Source organism: Eleutherodactylus coqui, chromosome 11 (assembly GCF_035609145.1).
Source record: "Eleutherodactylus coqui strain aEleCoq1 chromosome 11, aEleCoq1.hap1, whole genome shotgun sequence".
NCBI classification, from domain to species: domain Eukaryota; kingdom Metazoa; phylum Chordata; class Amphibia; order Anura; family Eleutherodactylidae; genus Eleutherodactylus; species Eleutherodactylus coqui.
Window position 1 is genome coordinate 21302055 of NC_089847.1, and position 21320 is coordinate 21323374.

At 40.8% G+C, this 21320-nt stretch overlaps 1 protein-coding gene across 2 annotated transcripts in view; it reads left to right on the forward strand.

Moving 5' to 3' along the window:
* The window catches only part of LOC136582827 (uncharacterized), a 219436-nt gene that overhangs the window by 116874 nt on the left and 81242 nt on the right, over positions 1-21320 (forward strand). For both annotated transcript variants that reach the window (XM_066584087.1, XM_066584088.1), the window contains 2 exons: positions 4664-4747; positions 14364-14447. In XM_066584087.1, the coding sequence (XP_066440184.1) occupies positions 4664-4747; positions 14364-14447 (168 nt within the window). The remainder of the gene's footprint in view (positions 1-4663; positions 4748-14363; positions 14448-21320) is intronic.

Here is a 21320-nt window from a genome sequence, read left to right on the forward strand (position 1 = left end):
CAAAGGCAAAAATATAGAAAATATAGAAATCCAAAAGGATAGTCGCTCTCACTTATTCTCTGCTAGCTGCAGCAAGTGAATGCAAGGATTCTAACCCGTGCACTGGTATAAGAAGCCTTGTGCCATTGTGATGTCATCAACTTTCATTGTGATGTCACCTAATGGACTACTATTGTGATGTCATCTGCAATTGTGATGTCATCTGCAATTGTGATGTCATCATCTGTCTTGAGGAACATGCTCCAACTTGCCCACCATGTACATGTATGTGAATATATGTATATATCTATATCTATCTATATATATATATATATAAAGCTGAAAGCCCTCACTGACTCACTCACTGACTCCCGGACTGACTCACTCACTGACTGACTCGCCAAAAGTTCTCCAACTTCCCGATGTCGTAGAAACATGAATTTTGGCAAGAGGATAGATTATCTCCAAAATAGGAAAAGTAATATGGTCCCAACTCGATTATTCAATTCTAGCGCAAAAGAATTGGCGTCAAAATTTAACGTACATAATCTAAATCTCTCACTTCCCAATGTCATAGAAACTTAAAACTTGGCGCGGGCATTGAATATGTCATAAATAGGAAAAGTTAACGGGTCCCAACTTGATTATTCAATTCTATGCGCAAAAGAATTAGCATCCAAATTTTACGTACGGAATCTAATTCTTTCACTTTCTGATGTCATAGAAACTCGAAATTTGGCACTGGCATTGATTATGTCATAAATAGGAAAAGCTAATGGGTCCCAACTCGATTATTCAATTCTATGCGCAAAAGAATTAGCGTCCAAATTTTACGCACGGAATCTAATTTTCTCACAGAAACTTAAAATTTGGCATGGGCATTGAATATGTCATAAATAGGAAAAACTAACAGGTGCCAACTCAATTATTCAATTCTATGCGCAAAAGAATTAGCGTCAAAATTTTACGTACGGAATGTATTTTTCTCACTTTCCAGTGTCATAGAAACGTGAAATTTGGCACGAGCATTGATCTATATATATATAAAATTGAATGTATGTCTGTATGCGTGTGTGTCTGTTTGTCCTTTATGCGCTACTACGCCATTCATCCGATCGCCCGCGGGGTGGCTTGATAGAATGCCTGTCCGATCGCAGCAGGATGTAATGCTATGTAATGCATACATACACCGAAACAGGATTTAGCTTAAACATCCACACCCACTGAAATAGGGGAATCCCACCCAGACTTTTATGCTAGCTTGCATACACCGAAACAGGACTACTTGAGGTTTACATCTTCATTATCTCCTCCTTTACTCTCCAGCTCTTCTTCTCCGTTATGTCGTTCTTCATGCTGACCACCATAGTACTGGATGTACTCTGGATCAGGTCGTGAATGCGATCATACGCTGCCAGTATTTCCTGCTGACTAGCAGGGTACTTGGACGCACAGATCTTCTAGGCTGCGGATCAGGTCATGAAGATGATGATATTCTGCTTGTACTTTTTGTCCCACAACGCTGTCTGGCATCAGTTCTGTCTCCTGGTCATCAGCCTGGATTTGGTTTTCTTCCAAATTGTCCTCCTTTTCCTCCTCTATATTTCGCAGGCGTGCTTAGAACCGTTCATTTTTTTGTTTCTAAGCTTCACTTGGCTTTTGCTGGCCGTCATCTTCACAATTCTTTTTTGTTTTAGGTATCTCCTCGATCTTATCTGCTTCTTACTGCTAACAATTTCTCTTCTTTTTTGCCTTTATTGTATCACAAAGGCAAATATGTAGAAGATATAGAAATGCGCAGATTGTTTCTCCCACTTGCAATCTGCTGGCTGCAGCAAGTGAATGCAATGGTTATTAGATGTGCAAAAGAATATTCCGCTACCTGCCATTCTGATGTCACGACGGCCATTGTGATGTCATCAACCATCTTAAGGAACGTTCTCCAACATGTCCAAATATTCAGCATGCAACAACATGATGTTCTGGTTTCTTCCATAAGGCAGTTGATGACATCACAATGGTAGCACAGGAGGATAATTACTAGTTATTTTTTAAGACCGCGCTTTAGAATATTTCACTGCTTAAGGACTATACCATGGAGGGAGGAGGAAGAGTGGGAGCCGCAAAGGTAGTATGAAAAGAAAACAATAGAGTTTTTGGGGAGAGGGGTATGGGAGCACCAGGTCCAGGTAACCGATACAAGGAACCTGAAAATTGGGTCGGGGGAACTTTGACCAATTTGATTTCTATATCCCAGAGAATTTAGGATCTCAATCCAGTAGTGCCATGTTTTTGGAAAACTTATCCAGCAAGTCTTTGATAGATGCTGTAAGTTCTTCCATCTCCATCGTCTTGTGGATCATGTGAAACCAGATCGAGATAGAGGGAGGGGAAGCTTGTCGCCATAGCTTCGGAATGCATGCCCTAGCTGCATTAACCAGATGTCTGACCACAGAGCTCCTATAGAAGTATGGGGGGATGTCACTAAGGTGCAGGAGGAAGAATGTGAGTGATTTTGGAAGAGCAAAGTCCGTAAATTTTGAGATAATGTGCCATACCTCTGACCAGAAACCCGACAACACCGGGCACTCCCAGAATATATGAAGTATAGTTCCCTGATCTGTTCCGCATCTCCAACAAAGCAGAGAAGCAGATGGTATCATTTTATATAGATGAGAGGGCACCCTGTACCACTGTCAGAGAATTTTGAATCCAGTTTCCTGAATCTTAGTAGAGATGGAGGATTTATGTGTAAAGGAGTAGATTTTAGCTAATGTTCTGGTGTAAACGATAGCGACAGATCTCTTTCCCATGTGAGGATATATGGAGGGGGTAGAGTCTCTACATGCGTAGTTAGTATGTTATATATGCATGAGCAGGTGTGACGAGACGGACCAGACCCACTGCAGAGTTGTTCGAAGGGAGTCATTGCTTTGGCGGGGGGCAAAGAAAGAAGAAAGTGTCTGATTTGGAGGCTCTGCCAGTAGTACAGGGATGTGGGTTCTGTAATGTTTGTCATGTAGTGGGGTGTTTGCGGCCTTGATGAGGTAGATTGTCTTGAGTTAGGATGCGTTCACATGTAGCTGGTTTGGTGCAAAATTTTATGCAGATCTGCAGCAGATTTCAATCTTACAAATGAATCCGTGTTGAAAGGGTGAAATCTGCACCGCATCAGCTACATGTGAATGCACCCTTAACCCCTTGAGTGGCGGGTTTCCTACGACCCTGTCGTACCCACCAGGGCAGGTTTTTTAAATGGTCTAATCATTGAATTTCAACTAATTTTGCAGTCGAGTTCCAAGAGCCATAACTTTTTCATTTTTCCATTGACACAGCCATATGAGGGCTTGTTTTTTGCAGGACAAGTTGTACTTTTTGATGGCATCATTTTTGGGTATATATAATGTATTGCATAACTTTTGTAAAAACATTTGTAGGGAGATTGGGGGAAAAAAATAAATTCTGCCATTCCTTTTTTGGATTTCATTTGTACGGCGTTCAACATGCAGAATAAATAATGTGATATCATTATTCTCTGAGTCAGCACCATTCTGGCGATAGCAAGTTTATACAGTTTTTATGTTTCGGGGAGGAAAAAAGAAATGGGGAAAAAAGAAAAAAGGGGCCATGTCATTAAGGGGTTAAATAATGTACCAACTTCCTTCTCTGGGTCATTACGACGCAGGGATACCACATGTGTGATTTTATTTTACATTTTTTACAAAGTAAAGGGAGACAAGTGTTTTTATTTTTATTTTTTTTATAATTTTTTCACTTTTGTTTTTTTTTTTAACTTTTTTTTAAATTTTTGTCCCTTTAGGGGACTTCCACAGGGACCCATCAGGACCCCCTGATCACTTTCCGGGGGTCTGATGGTGACAGCCCTTTACATGCTGCAGTGACAGCCCTTTACATGCTGCAGTCACATAGACTGCAGCATGTAAAGGGTTAACACAGCAGAGATCAGAGGTTTTCTCTGATCTCTGCTGTAAGAGCTGGTGCCTGCTTGTCCTCTGACACCCAAGCACCAGCTCTCCCTGCCACAGAGACAGTCGGCTTGCTTCTGACAAGCCGATGGTCTCTATAGCAACCTGTAAACAAAGCAGGAGACTTAGAAGCAGGAGATTGCCGGCATTGGCCTACCGATTCACTACACCTGCTGTCTGACTGGTCAGTGCTGCTTATGTGATTGGTACTGGCCAATCAGAGAGTAGCATACAGTGTGCATTAGGTAGTGAGAAGATTAACTGAAAGCGAGATGTGGAATTGGCGGAGAACGACAACAAGAGGTATTTTGTCCCAGGACCAGAGGCTTGTACTAAAGGGAACGTGTCATCAATTATAAGCACCATAAACTAAGTTTATTGGCTTGCAGGTCAGGGCGGAGGTCCAGGAATGTGCTTTTTGTATTTACCCGGCTCTCGGTTCCCTCGCTGTCAACCCTGGAAACTGGCACTCGGTCTGCGCATCGAACTCTGCGGTCAGTGCGTGCGCACACCAATAAAGAAGAGTGTGCATGCGCCCGCTGCCTGCACCTGTACCTCAGCTGGACTTTCTATGCTGCTTATAAGTGATGACAGGTTCCCTTTAACTCCATATTTTAGTAGGTGGCTGACACGAAAAGTAAGATTTGGCGCGTTTTAATCCATCAATTAGCTTTTAGTAACTCATGTATTTTTTGCAGCTGGATATGAAATATTTGTCTCCATTGTTACTGGCATATGAAGATAGAATTAATGAGAAGGATAATGTGACCCTGGCAGTTGAGGTGAGTTGTAATTTACATTCGCGCATTTGCTTTACTTGAAGTTCTCATTCTAGGGTGTATTCACACTGACAATCGTATCACCCTGTCTAAACAATTGACAAAATTTGGCTGCGCTGTGTGATTAAGCCCATAGAGATTTCTTCTCAAAGGTTAGGTAATTGTTTAAAAAAGTTGTCCAGAAAAACATGGCTGCTCTGTTCCGGAAACAACGCCACAGCTGACCATGGATATTGCCTGGTATTGCAGTTAAGCTCCATTACAGTGAATGGGACTTTGTGAGTTGTGACATTGCTTTTGGAAGAAAGCAGCTATGTCTTTCTAATTCTGGACAGCCCCTTCAGGACACGGCCTATTTTGGCCACGAGGATTCAACCATTTTGGGGGGATTTTCCAACTTCACTTTTCAAAAGCCACAACTTTTTTATTTTTCCGTCATCATGGCCATATGAGGGCTTGTTTTTTGTGTGGCAAACTGAAATTTTTATTTGTACCATTTTTGGGTGCATATAATGTATTGTAAAACTTTTATTATTTTCTTTTCCTTTGAAAGCAGAGAGAGAAAACACATTAATTCTGCCATTGTTTTTTTTTTTTTAACCCGCTGCCTCTCTTTCCTTTATATTCTAACTCTCCCTGGTACCAATCCAACCAAACATAATGTACTATATGTGGGAATAATGAAAATCTAGATATTTTGTATAGATGTTTTTATACATTTATTAATGCATGAAAGATGTTTTTATCATACAGTGAACAGAAAGGAGCAGATTATATTGATTCTGCTCTTCAGGCCTTGGCTTACTCTTGTGGTGTTTTTGGAAATCCAGGTGCAGATCACACATAGGTGACACTTTCCAGGATTCCTACAACACGCCACATTCATCCTTTGGGCCTTCTGTTTGTCAAGTCCAATGGGTGAAGGAGCTGCTTTTTTCCTTCTTAGCAGCTTCCTTCCGTTGTCATCACCACTTTGTAGATGAGATTTCCAGATGCTTACATAGCAAGCAAGTAAGGTTGAAAGAAGTCTTTTAAAAAATAAATAAAAAAAATAAATTTTTGATTTCAACCTGTAATACATAGCAAGCAAGTAAGGTTGAAAGAAGTCTTTTAAAAAATAAATAAAAAAAATAAATTTTTGATTTCAACCTGTAATACATAGCAAGCAAGTAAGGTTGAAAGAAGTCTTTTAAAAAATAAATAAAAAAAATAAATTTTTGATTTCAACCTGTAATTACTTACTATGTTAACCCAGAGGGAGGCGAAAACCCCCTGAGGATTGTTGGTTTGCCCTCATATTAGGGGAAAAAATTCCTCCCTGACCCCAAATATGGCAATCAGAATGATTCCCTGGGTTGTCGGAGCTCGAATCTACGTGGATGTTAAGTGGTGGATATTCTATAGGGTCGTCTGGTCCGGTATATAGAAAAAGTGTGGTTTAATGTTATGAAGAGATCATGAAGATATGATGGAAGCTGAGTAGGTCGTCCACCAGCTTTGCTTGTTGACCACTCAGCTTTCTTCATTAATGAATGGCTTCATTGTTGACGGGATGATATTGTTGTGACCAATCTGGACATACAAAGCTGAATGCTGTGAATATTTTCTGGTCTTCAGGTCTTATACTGTTTGGCATTTCCATGTAGTCCAGAGTTTGATCCGTATTCACGTCAACAGAAGCTGCTGTCATGATTGCTGGTGGTTCCATTCTTCTGGCTTCCACATCTTCCCAATTGATGCCAGAAAAAAATTGATGCTTCTTGATGTCTCCTCTTACTCCTAGGCGATAGTCCTGATCTTTACACAGCAGCTCTTCTAAGATGGCCACTTTGACAGGAGTCAGATACTCTGGGTAGAGTGGATTAAACTCGATGGTGAACAACATAATGTCCATGGGATTATCTCCAGGAAAAGCCTCCTTTTTTGTGAACAGGTTATACAGAATCACACCTATGGCAAAATAATCTGCCCCTCGTCCATGTTCTTTGCCCATGATCATTTCTGGGGAAAAATATCCTGGTGTACCTTTAAGGCTTTCTTTGATCCTCTCATACACACCCATTACAGCAAAGCCAAAGTCCGTTATTTTGATATGGCCGTCTACAGTCAGAAGGATGTTTGCTGGCTTCAGGTCCCGGTGTATGATGTTTTTCTTGTGTAGGAACTGAGTGCCACAGATCACTTCTGCCATAATAAATTGTATTGTGGGGGTATCAAGAGGAAAGTTCTTGTGTAGAAAATCAAACAGGTCCCCTCTGATGGCCAATTCCAATACATAGTAGACACATTTTTCTGTGTGGAAGGCGGCCAGGCCATGAATCAGGAACGGGCTCTCGTGGGATAGTTCTAAGATATCTCTCTCTACAAAACTGTGCCCATGCTCCGTGAACAAACATTTGTTTGACACTTTAAGGGCAACACATTCTTTGCGGATGATATCACTTGCCAACAAGACTTCTCCAAAGCCTCCTTCTCCCAGTTTCTGATGGAATGTAAAAGACTGTAATGTTAGGGGTACTGTGTCAGATCTTTCTTTGTCAGGTTGCTCGAGTTTCTCTAAGCAGATGTCGCTTGTGTAGAGTTCCTCATCATGGCTACTGCCGCTCTCAGAGGCTCTAATTAATTTGTAGAGCTCCTCTAGTGCCTCATCGTCTAGCGAGGAGGAATCAGATCTGTCGGCACTACTGCCACTCTGAGAGGCTCTAATTAATTTGTAGAGCTCCTCTAGTGCCTCATCGTCTAGCGAGGAGGAATCAGATCTGTCGGCACTACCGCCACTCTGAGAGGCTCTGATTGATTTGTAGATCTCCTCTAGTGCCTCATCGTCTAGCGAGGAGGAATCAGATCTGTCGTCTCTGCCGCCGCTCTGAGAGGCTATGATTGGTTTGTAGAGCTCTTCTAGTGCTTCATAATCTAGTGAGGAGGAATCAGAACAGTTGGCACTACTGCCACTCTGAGAGGCTCTGATTGATTTGTAGAGCTCCTCTAGTGCCTCATGGTCTAGAGAACTGCTCTTACTGCTTGACCTCTGCTGAGATCTACACTCTTCTTTCTCTTCCCCCTTTTTGTCGTTTTTCTTGCTTTTAGATGATTCGTTGTCTGTTTGTAGGAAACAAATGCACACGTGTTAATATGTGAAATGATTATGAGTCTTCATTACTATCGCACAGCAACACATATTCATACGTAGTCAGATCATTAAACATACTACCTACATTATATTCACTAACGTTTAAAACTCTAAAGACATAAATACCATCTTGTATTTGGAGCTCTTGCACAGACATATGTGTTTCTATGGTTGTAGACCATATGATCTGAAAAGCTTATAAAAAGTTCCCATGAACATTCCCAGTTACTTCCCGATCTCCTACCTGTATTGCTGATGTGACTAGGCCCTGGCATTTCACCAGAAGCTCTTTGGCTTTCTTTGGTGCTGTCTGCCTTCTCCAGTCCATCCTCTCCATATTCCTGGATTTTTACTTTTACATCATCTTCTACTTTACACTCCAGTTCTTCTTCTCCATCCTGTTCTTCATCATCTGCATCGTAGTCCTGAATGTGCAGATCTTCTGTGATCTGAATCTGGCCCTGAATATGATCATACTCTGCCAGTATTTCCTGCTGACTAGTATAGTATTGGATGTGCAGATCTTCCTGGCTGTGGATCAGGTCAAGAAGGCGGTATTCTGCTTCTATTTCCTTTTCCACCAAACTGTCTGTCTCCACCACTTCTGCCTCCTTGTTGTCAGCAGTCTTGATGTTTTGATCTTCCTCCACATGTTCTTCCTTTACTTCAGTGGACGCTTTAGCTATAAAGAATATATCTACAGAAATAGGATAAGATGTCAAATGTTAAAACCTGAAACCTATTTTATATATTATGAATGATAAAGATGATATAACTAATGAATGATGGAATACATGTTTTGAGAACTTGAGAGAAGACCACCTCACCCAAGTACTTATATTTCAAGGGGATGCTTTTAGAAAACAACTCCTATTCATATCTTATATTAGGGCATCAAGCGTGGTTCCCTTGTAAAAGCATCTCATGCCCTGATGGATCCAAATATTCCTGGGCAGCCATGTATCTGAATGGTTGCCATATAATACTACATAAATAAGCTGTATTGTACCCACTCTACATCACCCACTTTGGTATAAGTCCATGTATATGCAATGTTACTAAGATATTAAAATAATGATGTATATCCGGACAAGCCCCAAACCACAGCTCTATTTCTTAACAAAATATTCAAATTTATCCTTAAAAAAATATATATAAAAACTAAATTCCACAACAAGGATTGTTACCACTGTGGGGCCCTAGCTGTACAAAATTACCCCTGGCAACTATTTGTTTTTTGAATATACAGAACTCGCCAAAGATATCCATTAATTTGTGATTGGCAGTTATAATGGGGGTCTGTAACTAAAAGCATAACCTTGTATTATATGAGAAGGTACATGATATCCTACCTTTGCTGTACTCTATGTTGATCCCACTGGGCCCAGGGAGTTCCTCTTCCATATTGATCCTGCTGGGATCTAAGAGTTCCTCCATGTTTATGTCTCTGGATCCTGGAAGTTCCTCCTCCATATTGATCCCGACAGGATTTGGGAGTTCTTCCATGTTTATATCTCTGGATCCTGGAAGTTTCTTCTCCATATTTATCCCGCTGGGACTTGGGACTTCCTCCATTGTTATTCCACTGGGTCCTGGGAGTTCTTCGGCACTTCTCTCTACTTGGATGCAAGTGCAGCAGCTCCTCATACACCCAGTAATCCTTGCCCAGGTTTTTTGTAGGCGTGCTAAAAACCAGTTCTTTTTTGGTTTCTTAGCTTTAATTGGCTCATTCTGGCCTTTACGGCCATCGTTCTTCTCTTCAGGAATGTGCTGGATCTTATCAGCTTCTTCCTGTAAATGGTTTGTCTTCTTTTTTGCCTTCATTATATCACAAAGGCAAAAATATAGAAAATATAGAAATCCAAAAGGATAGTCGCTCTCACTTATTCTCTGCTAGCTGCAGCAAGTGAATGCAAGGATTCTAACCCGTGCACTGGTATAAGAAGCCTTGTGCCATTGTGATGTCATCAACTTTCATTGTGATGTCACCTAATGGACTACTATTGTGATGTCATCTGCAATTGTGATGTCATCTGCAATTGTGATGTCATCATCTGTCTTGAGGAACATGCTCCAACTTGCCCACCATGTACATGTATGTGAATATATGTATATATCTATATCTATCTATATATATATATAAAGCTGAAAGCCCTCACTGACTCACTCACTGACTCCCGGACTGACTCACTCACTGACTGACTCGCCAAAAGTTCTCCAACTTCCCGATGTCGTAGAAACATGAATTTTGGCAAGAGGATAGATTATCTCCAAAATAGGAAAAGTAATATGGTCCCAACTCGATTATTCAATTCTAGCGCAAAAGAATTGGCGTCAAAATTTAACGTACATAATCTAAATCTCTCACTTCCCAATGTCATAGAAACTTAAAACTTGGCGCGGGCATTGAATATGTCATAAATAGGAAAAGTTAACGGGTCCCAACTTGATTATTCAATTCTATGCGCAAAAGAATTAGCATCCAAATTTTACGTACGGAATCTAATTCTTTCACTTTCTGATGTCATAGAAACTCGAAATTTGGCACTGGCATTGATTATGTCATAAATAGGAAAAGCTAATGGGTCCCAACTCGATTATTCAATTCTATGCGCAAAAGAATTAGCGTCCAAATTTTACGCACGGAATCTAATTTTCTCACATAGAAACTTAAAATTTGGCATGGGCATTGAATATGTCATAAATAGGAAAAACTAACAGGTGCCAACTCAATTATTCAATTCTATGCGCAAAAGAATTAGCGTCAAAATTTTACGTACGGAATGTATTTTTCTCACTTTCCAGTGTCATAGAAACGTGAAATTTGGCACGAGCATTGATCTATATATATATAAAATTGAATGTATGTCTGTATGCGTGTGTGTCTGTTTGTCCTTTATGCGCTACTACGCCATTCATCCGATCGCCCGCGGGGTGGCTTGATAGAATGCCTGTCCGATCGCAGCAGGATGTAATGCTATGTAATGCATACATACACCGAAACAGGATTTAGCTTAAACATCCACACCCACTGAAATAGGGGAATCCCACCCAGACTTTTATGCTAGCTTGCATACACCGAAACAGGACTACTTGAGGTTTACATCTTCATTATCTCCTCCTTTACTCTCCAGCTCTTCTTCTCCGTTATGTCGTTCTTCATGCTGACCACCATAGTACTGGATGTACTCTGGATCAGGTCGTGAATGCGATCATACGCTGCCAGTATTTCCTGCTGACTAGCAGGGTACTTGGACGCACAGATCTTCTAGGCTGCGGATCAGGTCATGAAGATGATGATATTCTGCTTGTACTTTTTGTCCCACAACGCTGTCTGGCATCAGTTCTGTCTCCTGGTCATCAGCCTGGATTTGGTTTTCTTCCAAATTGTCCTCCTTTTCCTCCTCTATATTTCGCAGGCGTGCTTAGAACCGTTCATTTTTTTGTTTCTAAGCTTCACTTGGCTTTTGCTGGCCGTCATCTTCACAATTCTTTTTTGTTTTAGGTATCTCCTCGATCTTATCTGCTTCTTACTGCTAACAATTTCTCTTCTTTTTTGCCTTTATTGTATCACAAAGGCAAATATGTAGAAGATATAGAAATGCGCAGATTGTTTCTCCCACTTGCAATCTGCTGGCTGCAGCAAGTGAATGCAATGGTTATTAGATGTGCAAAAGAATATTCCGCTACCTGCCATTCTGATGTCACGACGGCCATTGTGATGTCATCAACCATCTTAAGGAACGTTCTCCAACATGTCCAAATATTCAGCATGCAACAACATGATGTTCTGGTTTCTTCCATAAGGCAGTTGATGACATCACAATGGTAGCACAGGAGGATAATTACTAGTTATTTTTTAAGACCGCGCTTTAGAATATTTCACTGCTTAAGGACTATACCATGGAGGGAGGAGGAAGAGTGGGAGCCGCAAAGGTAGTGTGAAAAGAAAACAATAGAGTTTTTGGGGAGAGGGGTATGGGAGCACCAGGTCCAGGTAACCGATACAAGGAACCTGAAAATTGGGTCGGGGGAACTTTGACCAATTTGATTTCTATATCCCAGAGAATTTAGGATCTCAATCCAGTAGTGCCATGTTTTTGGAAAACTTATCCAGCAAGTCTTTGATAGATGCTGTAAGTTCTTCCATCTCCATCGTCTTGTGGATCATGTGAAACCAGATCGAGATAGAGGGAGGGGAAGCTTGTCGCCATAGCTTCGGAATGCATGCCCTAGCTGCATTAACCAGATGTCTGACCACAGAGCTCCTATAGAAGTATGGGGGGATGTCACTAAGGTGCAGGAGGAAGAATGTGAGTGATTTTGGAAGAGCAAAGTCCGTAAATTTTGAGATAATGTGCCATACCTCTGACCAGAAACCCGACAACACCGGGCACTCCCAGAATATATGAAGTATAGTTCCCTGATCTGTTCCGCATCTCCAACAAAGCAGAGAAGCAGATGGTATCATTTTATATAGATGAGAGGGCACCCTGTACCACTGTCAGAGAATTTTGAATCCAGTTTCCTGAATCTTAGTAGAGATGGAGGATTTATGTGTAAAGGAGTAGATTTTAGCTAATGTTCTGGTGTAAACGATAGCGACAGATCTCTTTCCCATGTGAGGATATATGGAGGGGGTAGAGTCTCTACATGCGTAGTTAGTATGTTATATATGCATGAGCAGGTGTGACGAGACGGACCAGACCCACTGCAGAGTTGTTCGAAGGGAGTCATTGCTTTGGCGGGGGGCAAAGAAAGAAGAAAGTGTCTGATTTGGAGGCTCTGCCAGTAGTACAGGGATGTGGGTTCTGTAATGTTTGTCATGTAGTGGGGTGTTTGCGGCCTTGATGAGGTAGATTGTCTTGAGTTAGGATGCGTTCACATGTAGCTGGTTTGGTGCAAAATTTTATGCAGATCTGCAGCAGATTTCAATCTTACAAATGAATCCGTGTTGAAAGGGTGAAATCTGCACCGCATCAGCTACATGTGAATGCACCCTTAACCCCTTGAGTGGCGGGTTTCCTACGACCCTGTCGTACCCACCAGGGCAGGTTTTTTAAATGGTCTAATCATTGAATTTCAACTAATTTTGCAGTCGAGTTCCAAGAGCCATAACTTTTTCATTTTTCCATTGACACAGCCATATGAGGGCTTGTTTTTTGCAGGACAAGTTGTACTTTTTGATGGCATCATTTTTGGGTATATATAATGTATTGCATAACTTTTGTAAAAACATTTGTAGGGAGATTGGGGGAAAAAAATAAATTCTGCCATTCCTTTTTTGGATTTCATTTGTACGGCGTTCAACATGCAGAATAAATAATGTGATATCATTATTCTCTGAGTCAGCACCATTCTGGCGATAGCAAGTTTATACAGTTTTTATGTTTCGGGGAGGAAAAAAGAAATGGGGAAAAAAGAAAAAAGGGGCCATGTCATTAAGGGGTTAAATAATGTACCAACTTCCTTCTCTGGGTCATTACGACGCAGGGATACCACATGTGTGATTTTATTTTACATTTTTTACAAAGTAAAGGGAGACAAGTGTTTTTATTTTTATTTTTTTTATAATTTTTTCACTTTTGTTTTTTTTTTTAACTTTTTAAATTTTTGTCCCTTTAGGGGACTTCCACAGGGACCCATAAGGACCCCCTGATCACTTTCCGGGGGTCTGATGGTGACAGCCCTTTACATGCTGCAGTGACAGCCCTTTACATGCTGCAGTCACATAGACTGCAGCATGTAAAGGGTTAACACAGCAGAGATCAGAGGTTTTCTCTGATCTCTGCTGTAAGAGCTGGTGCCTGCTTGTCCTCTGACACCCAAGCACCAGCTCTCCCTGCCACAGAGACAGTCGGCTTGCTTCTGACAAGCCGATGGTCTCTATAGCAACCTGTAAACAAAGCAGGAGACTTAGAAGCAGGAGATTGCCGGCATTGGCCTACCGATTCACTACACCTGCTGTCTGACTGGTCAGTGCTGCTTATGTGATTGGTACTGGCCAATCAGAGAGTAGCATACAGTGTGCATTAGGTAGTGAGAAGATTAACTGAAAGCGAGATGTGGAATTGGCGGAGAACGACAACAAGAGGTATTTTGTCCCAGGACCAGAGGCTTGTACTAAAGGGAACGTGTCATCAATTATAAGCACCATAAACTAAGTTTATTGGCTTGCAGGTCAGGGCGGAGGTCCAGGAATGTGCTTTTTGTATTTACCCGGCTCTCGGTTCCCTCGCTGTCAACCCTGGAAACTGGCACTCGGTCTGCGCATCGAACTCTGCGGTCAGTGCGTGCGCACACCAATAAAGAAGAGTGTGCATGCGCCCGCTGCCTGCACCTGTACCTCAGCTGGACTTTCTATGCTGCTTATAAGTGATGACAGGTTCCCTTTAACTCCATATTTTAGCAGGTGGCTGACACGAAAAGTAAGATTTGGCGCGTTTTAATCCATCAATTAGCTTTTAGTAACTCATGTATTTTTTGCAGCTGGATATGAAATATTTGTCTCCATTGTTACTGGCATATGAAGATAGAATTAATGAGAAGGATAATGTGACCCTGGCAGTTGAGGTGAGTTGTAATTTACATTCGCGCATTTGCTTTACTTGAAGTTCTCATTCTAGGGTGTATTCACACTGACAATCGTATCACCCTGTCTAAACAATTGACAAAATTTGGCTGCGCTGTGTGATTAAGCCCATAGAGATTTCTTCTCAAAGGTTAGGTAATTGTTTAAAAAAGTTGTCCAGAAAAACATGGCTGCTCTGTTCCGGAAACAACGCCACAGCTGACCATGGATATTGCCTGGTATTGCAGTTAAGCTCCATTACAGTGAATGGGACTTTGTGAGTTGTGACATTGCTTTTGGAAGAAAGCAGCTATGTCTTTCTAATTCTGGACAGCCCCTTCAGGACACGGCCTATTTTGGCCACGAGGATTCAACCATTTTGGGGGGATTTTCCAACTTCACTTTTCAAAAGCCACAACTTTTTTATTTTTCCGTCATCATGGCCATATGAGGGCTTGTTTTTTGTGTGGCAAACTGAAATTTTTATTTGTACCATTTTTGGGTGCATATAATGTATTGTAAAACTTTTATTATTTTCTTTTCCTTTGAAAGTAGAGAGAGAAAACACATTAATTCTGCCATTGTTTTTTTTTTTTTAACCCGCTGCCTCTCTTTCCTTTATATTCTAACTCTCCCTGGTACCAATCCAACCAAACATAATGTACTATATGTGGGAATAATGAAAATATAGATATTTTGTATAGATGTTTTTATACATTTATTAATGCATGAAAGATGTTTTTATCATACAGTGAACAGAAAGGAGCAGATTATATTGATTCTGCTCTTCAGGCCTTGGCTTACTCTTGTGGTGTTTTTGGAAATCCAGGTGCAGATCACACATAGGTGACACTTTCCAGGATTCCTACAACACGCCACATTCATCCTTTGGGCCTTCTGTTTGTCAAGTCCAATGGGTGAAGGAGCTGCTTTTTTCCTTCTTAGCAGCTTCCTTCCGTTGTCATCACCACTTTGTAGATGAGATTTCCAGATGCTTACATAGCAAGCAAGTAAGGTTGAAAGAAGTCTTTTAAAAAATAAATAAAAAAAATAAATTTTTGATTTCAACCTGTAATACATAGCAAGCAAGTAAGGTTGAAAGAAGTCTTTTAAAAAATAAATAAAAAAAATAAATTTTTGATTTCAACCTGTAATACATAGCAAGCAAGTAAGGTTGAAAGAAGTCTTTTAAAAAATAAATAAAAAAAATAAATTTTTGATTTCAACCTGTAATTACTTACTATGTTAACCCAGAGGGAGGCGAAAACCCCCTGAGGATTGTTGGTTTGCCCTCATATTAGGGGAAAAAATTCCTCCCTGACCCCAAATATGGCAATCAGAATGATTCCCTGGGTTGTCGGAGCTCGAATCTACGTGGATGTTAAGTGGTGGATATTCTATAGGGTCGTCTGGTCCGGTATATAGAAAAAGTGTGGTTTAATGTTATGAAGAGATCATGAAGATATGATGGAAGCTGAGTAGGTCGTCCACCAGCTTTGCTTGTTGACCACTCAGCTTTCTTCATTAATGAATGGCTTCATTGTTGACGGGATGATATTGTTGTGACCAATCTGGACATACAAAGCTGAATGCTGTGAATATTTTCTGGTCTTCAGGTCTTATACTGTTTGGCATTTCCATGTAGTCCAGAGTTTGATCCGTATTCACGTCAACAGAAGCTGCTGTCATGATTGCTGGTGGTTCCATTCTTCTGGCTTCCACATCTTCCCAATTGATGCCAGAAAAAAATTGATGCTTCTTGATGTCTCCTCTTACTCCTAGGCGATAGTCCTGATCTTTACACAGCAGCTCTTCTAAGATGGCCACTTTGACAGGAGTCAGATACTCTGGGTAGAGTGGATTAAACTCGATGGTGAACAACATAATGTCCATGGGATTATCTCCAGGAAAAGCCTCCTTTTTTGTGAACAGGTTATACAGAATCACACCTATGGCAAAATAATCTGCCCCTCGTCCATGTTCTTTGCCCATGATCATTTCTGGGGAAAAATATCCTGGTGTACCTTTAAGGCTTTCTTTGATCCTCTCATACACACCCATTACAGCAAAGCCAAAGTCCGTTATTTTGATATGGCCGTCTACAGTCAGAAGGATGTTTGCTGGCTTCAGGTCCCGGTGTATGATGTTTTTCTTGTGTAGGAACTGAGTGCCACAGATCACTTCTGCCATAATAAATTGTATTGTGGGGGTATCAAGAGGAAAGTTCTTGTGTAGAAAATCAAACAGGTCCCCTCTGATGGCCAATTCCAATACATAGTAGACACATTTTTCTGTGTGGAAGGCGGCCAGGCCATGAATCAGGAACGGGCTCTCGTGGGATAGTTCTAAGATATCTCTCTCTACAAAACTGTGCCCATGCTCCGTGAACAAACATTTGTTTGACACTTTAAGGGCAACACATTCTTTGCGGATGATATCACTTGCCAACAAGACTTCTCCAAAGCCTCCTTCTCCCAGTTTCTGATGGAATGTAAAAGACTGTAATGTTAGGGGTACTGTGTCAGATCTTTCTTTGTCAGGTTGCTCGAGTTTCTCTAAGCAGATGTCGCTTGTGTAGAGTTCCTCATCATGGCTACTGCCGCTCTCAGAGGCTCTAATTAATTTGTAGAGCTCCTCTAGTGCCTCATCGTCTAGCGAGGAGGAATCAGATCTGTCGGCACTACTGCCACTCTGAGAGGCTCTAATTAATTTGTAGAGCTCCTCTAGTGCCTCATCGTCTAGCGAGGAGGAATCAGATCTGTCGGCACTACCGCCACTCTGAGAGGCTCTGATTGATTTGTAGATCTCCTCTAGTGCCTCATCGTCTAGCGAGGAGGAATCAGATCTGTCGTCTCTGCCGCCGCTCTGAGAGGCTATGATTGGTTTGTAGAGCTCTTCTAGTGCTTCATAATCTAGTGAGGAGGAATCAGAACAGTTGGCACTACTGCCACTCTGAGAGGCTCTGATTGATTTGTAGAGCTCCTCTAGTGCCTCATGGTCTAGAGAACTGCTCTTACTGCTTGACCTCTGCTGAGATCTACACTCTTCTTTCTCTTCCCCCTTTTTGTCGTTTTTCTTGCTTTTAGATGATTCGTTGTCTGTTTGTAGGAAACAAATGCACACGTGTTAATATGTGAAATGATTATGAGTCTTCATTACTATCGCACAGCAACACATATTCATACGTAGTCAGATCATGAAACATACTACCTACATTATATTCACTAACGTTTAAAACTCTAAAGACATAAATACCATCTTGTATTTGGAGCTCTTGCACAGACATATGTGTTTCTATGGTTGTAGACCATATGATCTGAAAAGCTTATAAAAAGTTCCCATGAACATTCCCAGTTACTTCCCGATCTCCTACCTGTATTGCTGATGTGACTAGGCCCTGGCATTTCACCAGAAGCTCTTTGGCTTTCTTTGGTGCTGTCTGCCTTCTCCAGTCCATCCTCTCCATATTCCTGGATTTTTACTTTTACATCATCTTCTACTTTACACTCCAGTTCTTCTTCTCCATCCTGTTCTTCATCATCTGCATCGTAGTCCTGAATGTGCAGATCTTCTGTGATCTGAATCTGGCCCTGAATATGATCATACTCTGCCAGTATTTCCTGCTGACTAGTATAGTATTGGATGTGCAGATCTTCCTGGCTGTGGATCAGGTCAAGAAGGCGGTATTCTGCTTCTATTTCCTTTTCCACCAAACTGTCTGTCTCCACCACTTCTGCCTCCTTGTTGTCAGCAGTCTTGATGTTTTGATCTTCCTCCACATGTTCTTCCTTTACTTCAGTGGACGCTTTAGCTATAAAGAATATATCTACAGAAATAGGATAAGATGTCAAATGTTAAAACCTGAAACCTATTTTATATATTATGAATGATAAAGATGATATAACTAATGAATGATGGAATACATGTTTTGAGAACTTGAGAGAAGACCACCTCACCCAAGTACTTATATTTCAAGGGGATGCTTTTAGAAAACAACTCCTATTCATATCTTATATTAGGGCATCAAGCGTGGTTCCCTTGTAAAAGCATCTCATGCCCTGATGGATCCAAATATTCCTGGGCAGCCATGTATCTGAATGGTTGCCATATAATACTACATAAATAAGCTGTATTGTACCCACTCTACATCACCCACTTTGGTATAAGTCCATGTATATGCAATGTTACTAAGATATTAAAATAATGATGTATATCCGGACAAGCCCCAAACCACAGCTCTATTTCTTAACAAAATATTCAAATTTATCCTTAAAAAAATATATATAAAAACTAAATTCCACAACAAGGATTGTTACCACTGTGGGGCCCTAGCTGTACAAAATTACCCCTGGCAACTATTTGTTTTTTGAATATACAGAACTCGCCAAAGATATCCATTAATTTGTGATTGGCAGTTATAATGGGGGTCTGTAACTAAAAGCATAACCTTGTATTATATGAGAAGGTACATGATATCCTACCTTTGCTGTACTCTATGTTGATCCCACTGGGCCCAGGGAGTTCCTCTTCCATATTGATCCTGCTGGGATCTAAGAGTTCCTCCATGTTTATGTCTCTGGATCCTGGAAGTTCCTCCTCCATATTGATCCCGACAGGATTTGGGAGTTCTTCCATGTTTATATCTCTGGATCCTGGAAGTTTCTTCTCCATATTTATCCTGCTGGGACTTGGGACTTCCTCCATTGTTATTCCACTGGGTCCTGGGAGTTCTTCGGCACTTCTCTCTACTTGGATGCAAGTGCAGCAGCTCCTCATACACCCAGTAATCCTTGCCCAGGTTTTTTGTAGGCGTGCTAAAAACCAGTTCTTTTTTGGTTTCTTAGCTTTAATTGGCTCATTCTGGCCTTTACGGCCATCGTTCTTCTCTTCAGGAATGTGCTCGATCTTATCAGCTTCTTCCTGTAAATGGTTTGTCTTCTTTTTTGCCTTCATTATATCACAAAGGCAAAAATATAGAAAATCTAGAAATCCACAAGGATAGTCGCTCTCACTTATTCTCTGCTAGCTGCAGCAAGTGAATGCAAGGATTCCAACCCGTGCATCGGTATAAGAAGCCTCGTGCCATTGTGATGTCATCAACTTTCATTGTGATGTCACCTAATGGACTACTATTGTGATGTCATCTGCAATTGTGATGTCATCATCTGACTTGAGGAACATGCCCCAACTTGCCCACCATGTACATGTATGCGAATATATGTATATATCTATATATATATACTAGCTTACCCGTCGCGCGTTGCTGCGAAGACAGACAGACATACATTCGTTTTTATATATATAGATAACAACCAATCACAGCGCAGCTTTTTTAGGTTACCTCAGTGGTATAATATATAACAACCAATCACAGCGCAGCTTTCATGTTACCTCAGCTTTATAATATATAACACCCAATCACAGCGCAGCTTATATGTTACCTTAGCAGTATAAAATATAACAACCAATCACAGTGCAGGTTTCATGTTACGTCAGCAGTAAGAGAAATAACAACCAATCACAGCGCAACTTTTATTCTGCCTCAGCAATATAAAAAATAGCAACGAATCACAGCGCAGCATTCATTTTACCTCAGCGGTATAATATATAGCAACCAATCACAGCGCAGCTTTTATTTTACCTCAGCATTCTCAATATCCAGGAATTGTTTTGTGATACGTTCGGCGGATGCATCATTTTGTAGTTGAACACGCATCCCGTTGCTCGTAATGCCTTTTGCTTTTGTGCTTGAGATGGAAATCAAACGATCTTTGTTTGGGGGGGCATAACTGTCGACGCTCGCACGCGCGCGCCACCTATCGTAGGATAGTTGTACTATGCCAGTAATCTTCCCTGGAGTGTACTCAACAACTTCCCATTAACTTTTCCTATTTATGACATAATCAATGCTCGTGCCAAATTTCAAGTTTCTATTACATCGGGAAGCGAGAAAATTCGATTCCGTACATAAAATTTGGACGCCAATTGTTTTGCACTTAAGATTGAATAATCGAGTTGGGACCCATTAACTTTTCCTATTTATGACATAATCAATGCGCGTGCCAAATTTCGAGTTTCTATTACATTGGGAAGCGAGAGAATTCGATTCCGTACGTAAAATTTGGACGCTAATTCTTTTGCGCATAGAATTAAATAATCAAGTTGGGACCGATTAGCTTTTCCTATATATGACATATTCAATGCTCGTGCCAAATTTCGAGTTTCTATGACATTGGGAAGCGAGAAAATTAGATTCCGTACATAAAATTTGGACGCTAATTCTTTTGTGCATAGAATTAAATAATCGAGTTGGGACCGATTAGCTTTTCCTATATATGACATATTCAATGCTCGTGCCAAATTTCGAGTTTCTATGACATTGGGAAGCGAGAAAATTAGATTCCGTACGTAAAATTTGGACGCTAATTCTTTTGCGCATAGAATTGAATAATCGAGTGGGGACTTATTAGCGTTTCCTATTTGTGACATATTCAATGCCCGTGCCAAATTTCAAGTTTCTATGTAAGAAAATTACATTCCGTACGCAAAATTTGGACGCTAACTCTTTTGCGCTTAGAATTGAATAATCGAGTTGGGACCCATTAGCGTTTCCTATTTATGACATAATCAATGCTCGTGCCAAATTTCACGTTTCTATGACACCGGAAAGTGAGAAAATTACATTCCGTACGTAAAATTTGGACGCTAATTCTTTTGCGCATAGAATTGAATAATCGAGTTGGGACCCATTAACTTTTTCTATTTATGACATAATCAATGCTCGTGCCAAATTTCACGTTTCTATGACACCGGAAAGTGAGAAAATTACATTCCGTACGTAAAATTTGGACACTAATTCTTTTGCGCATAGAATT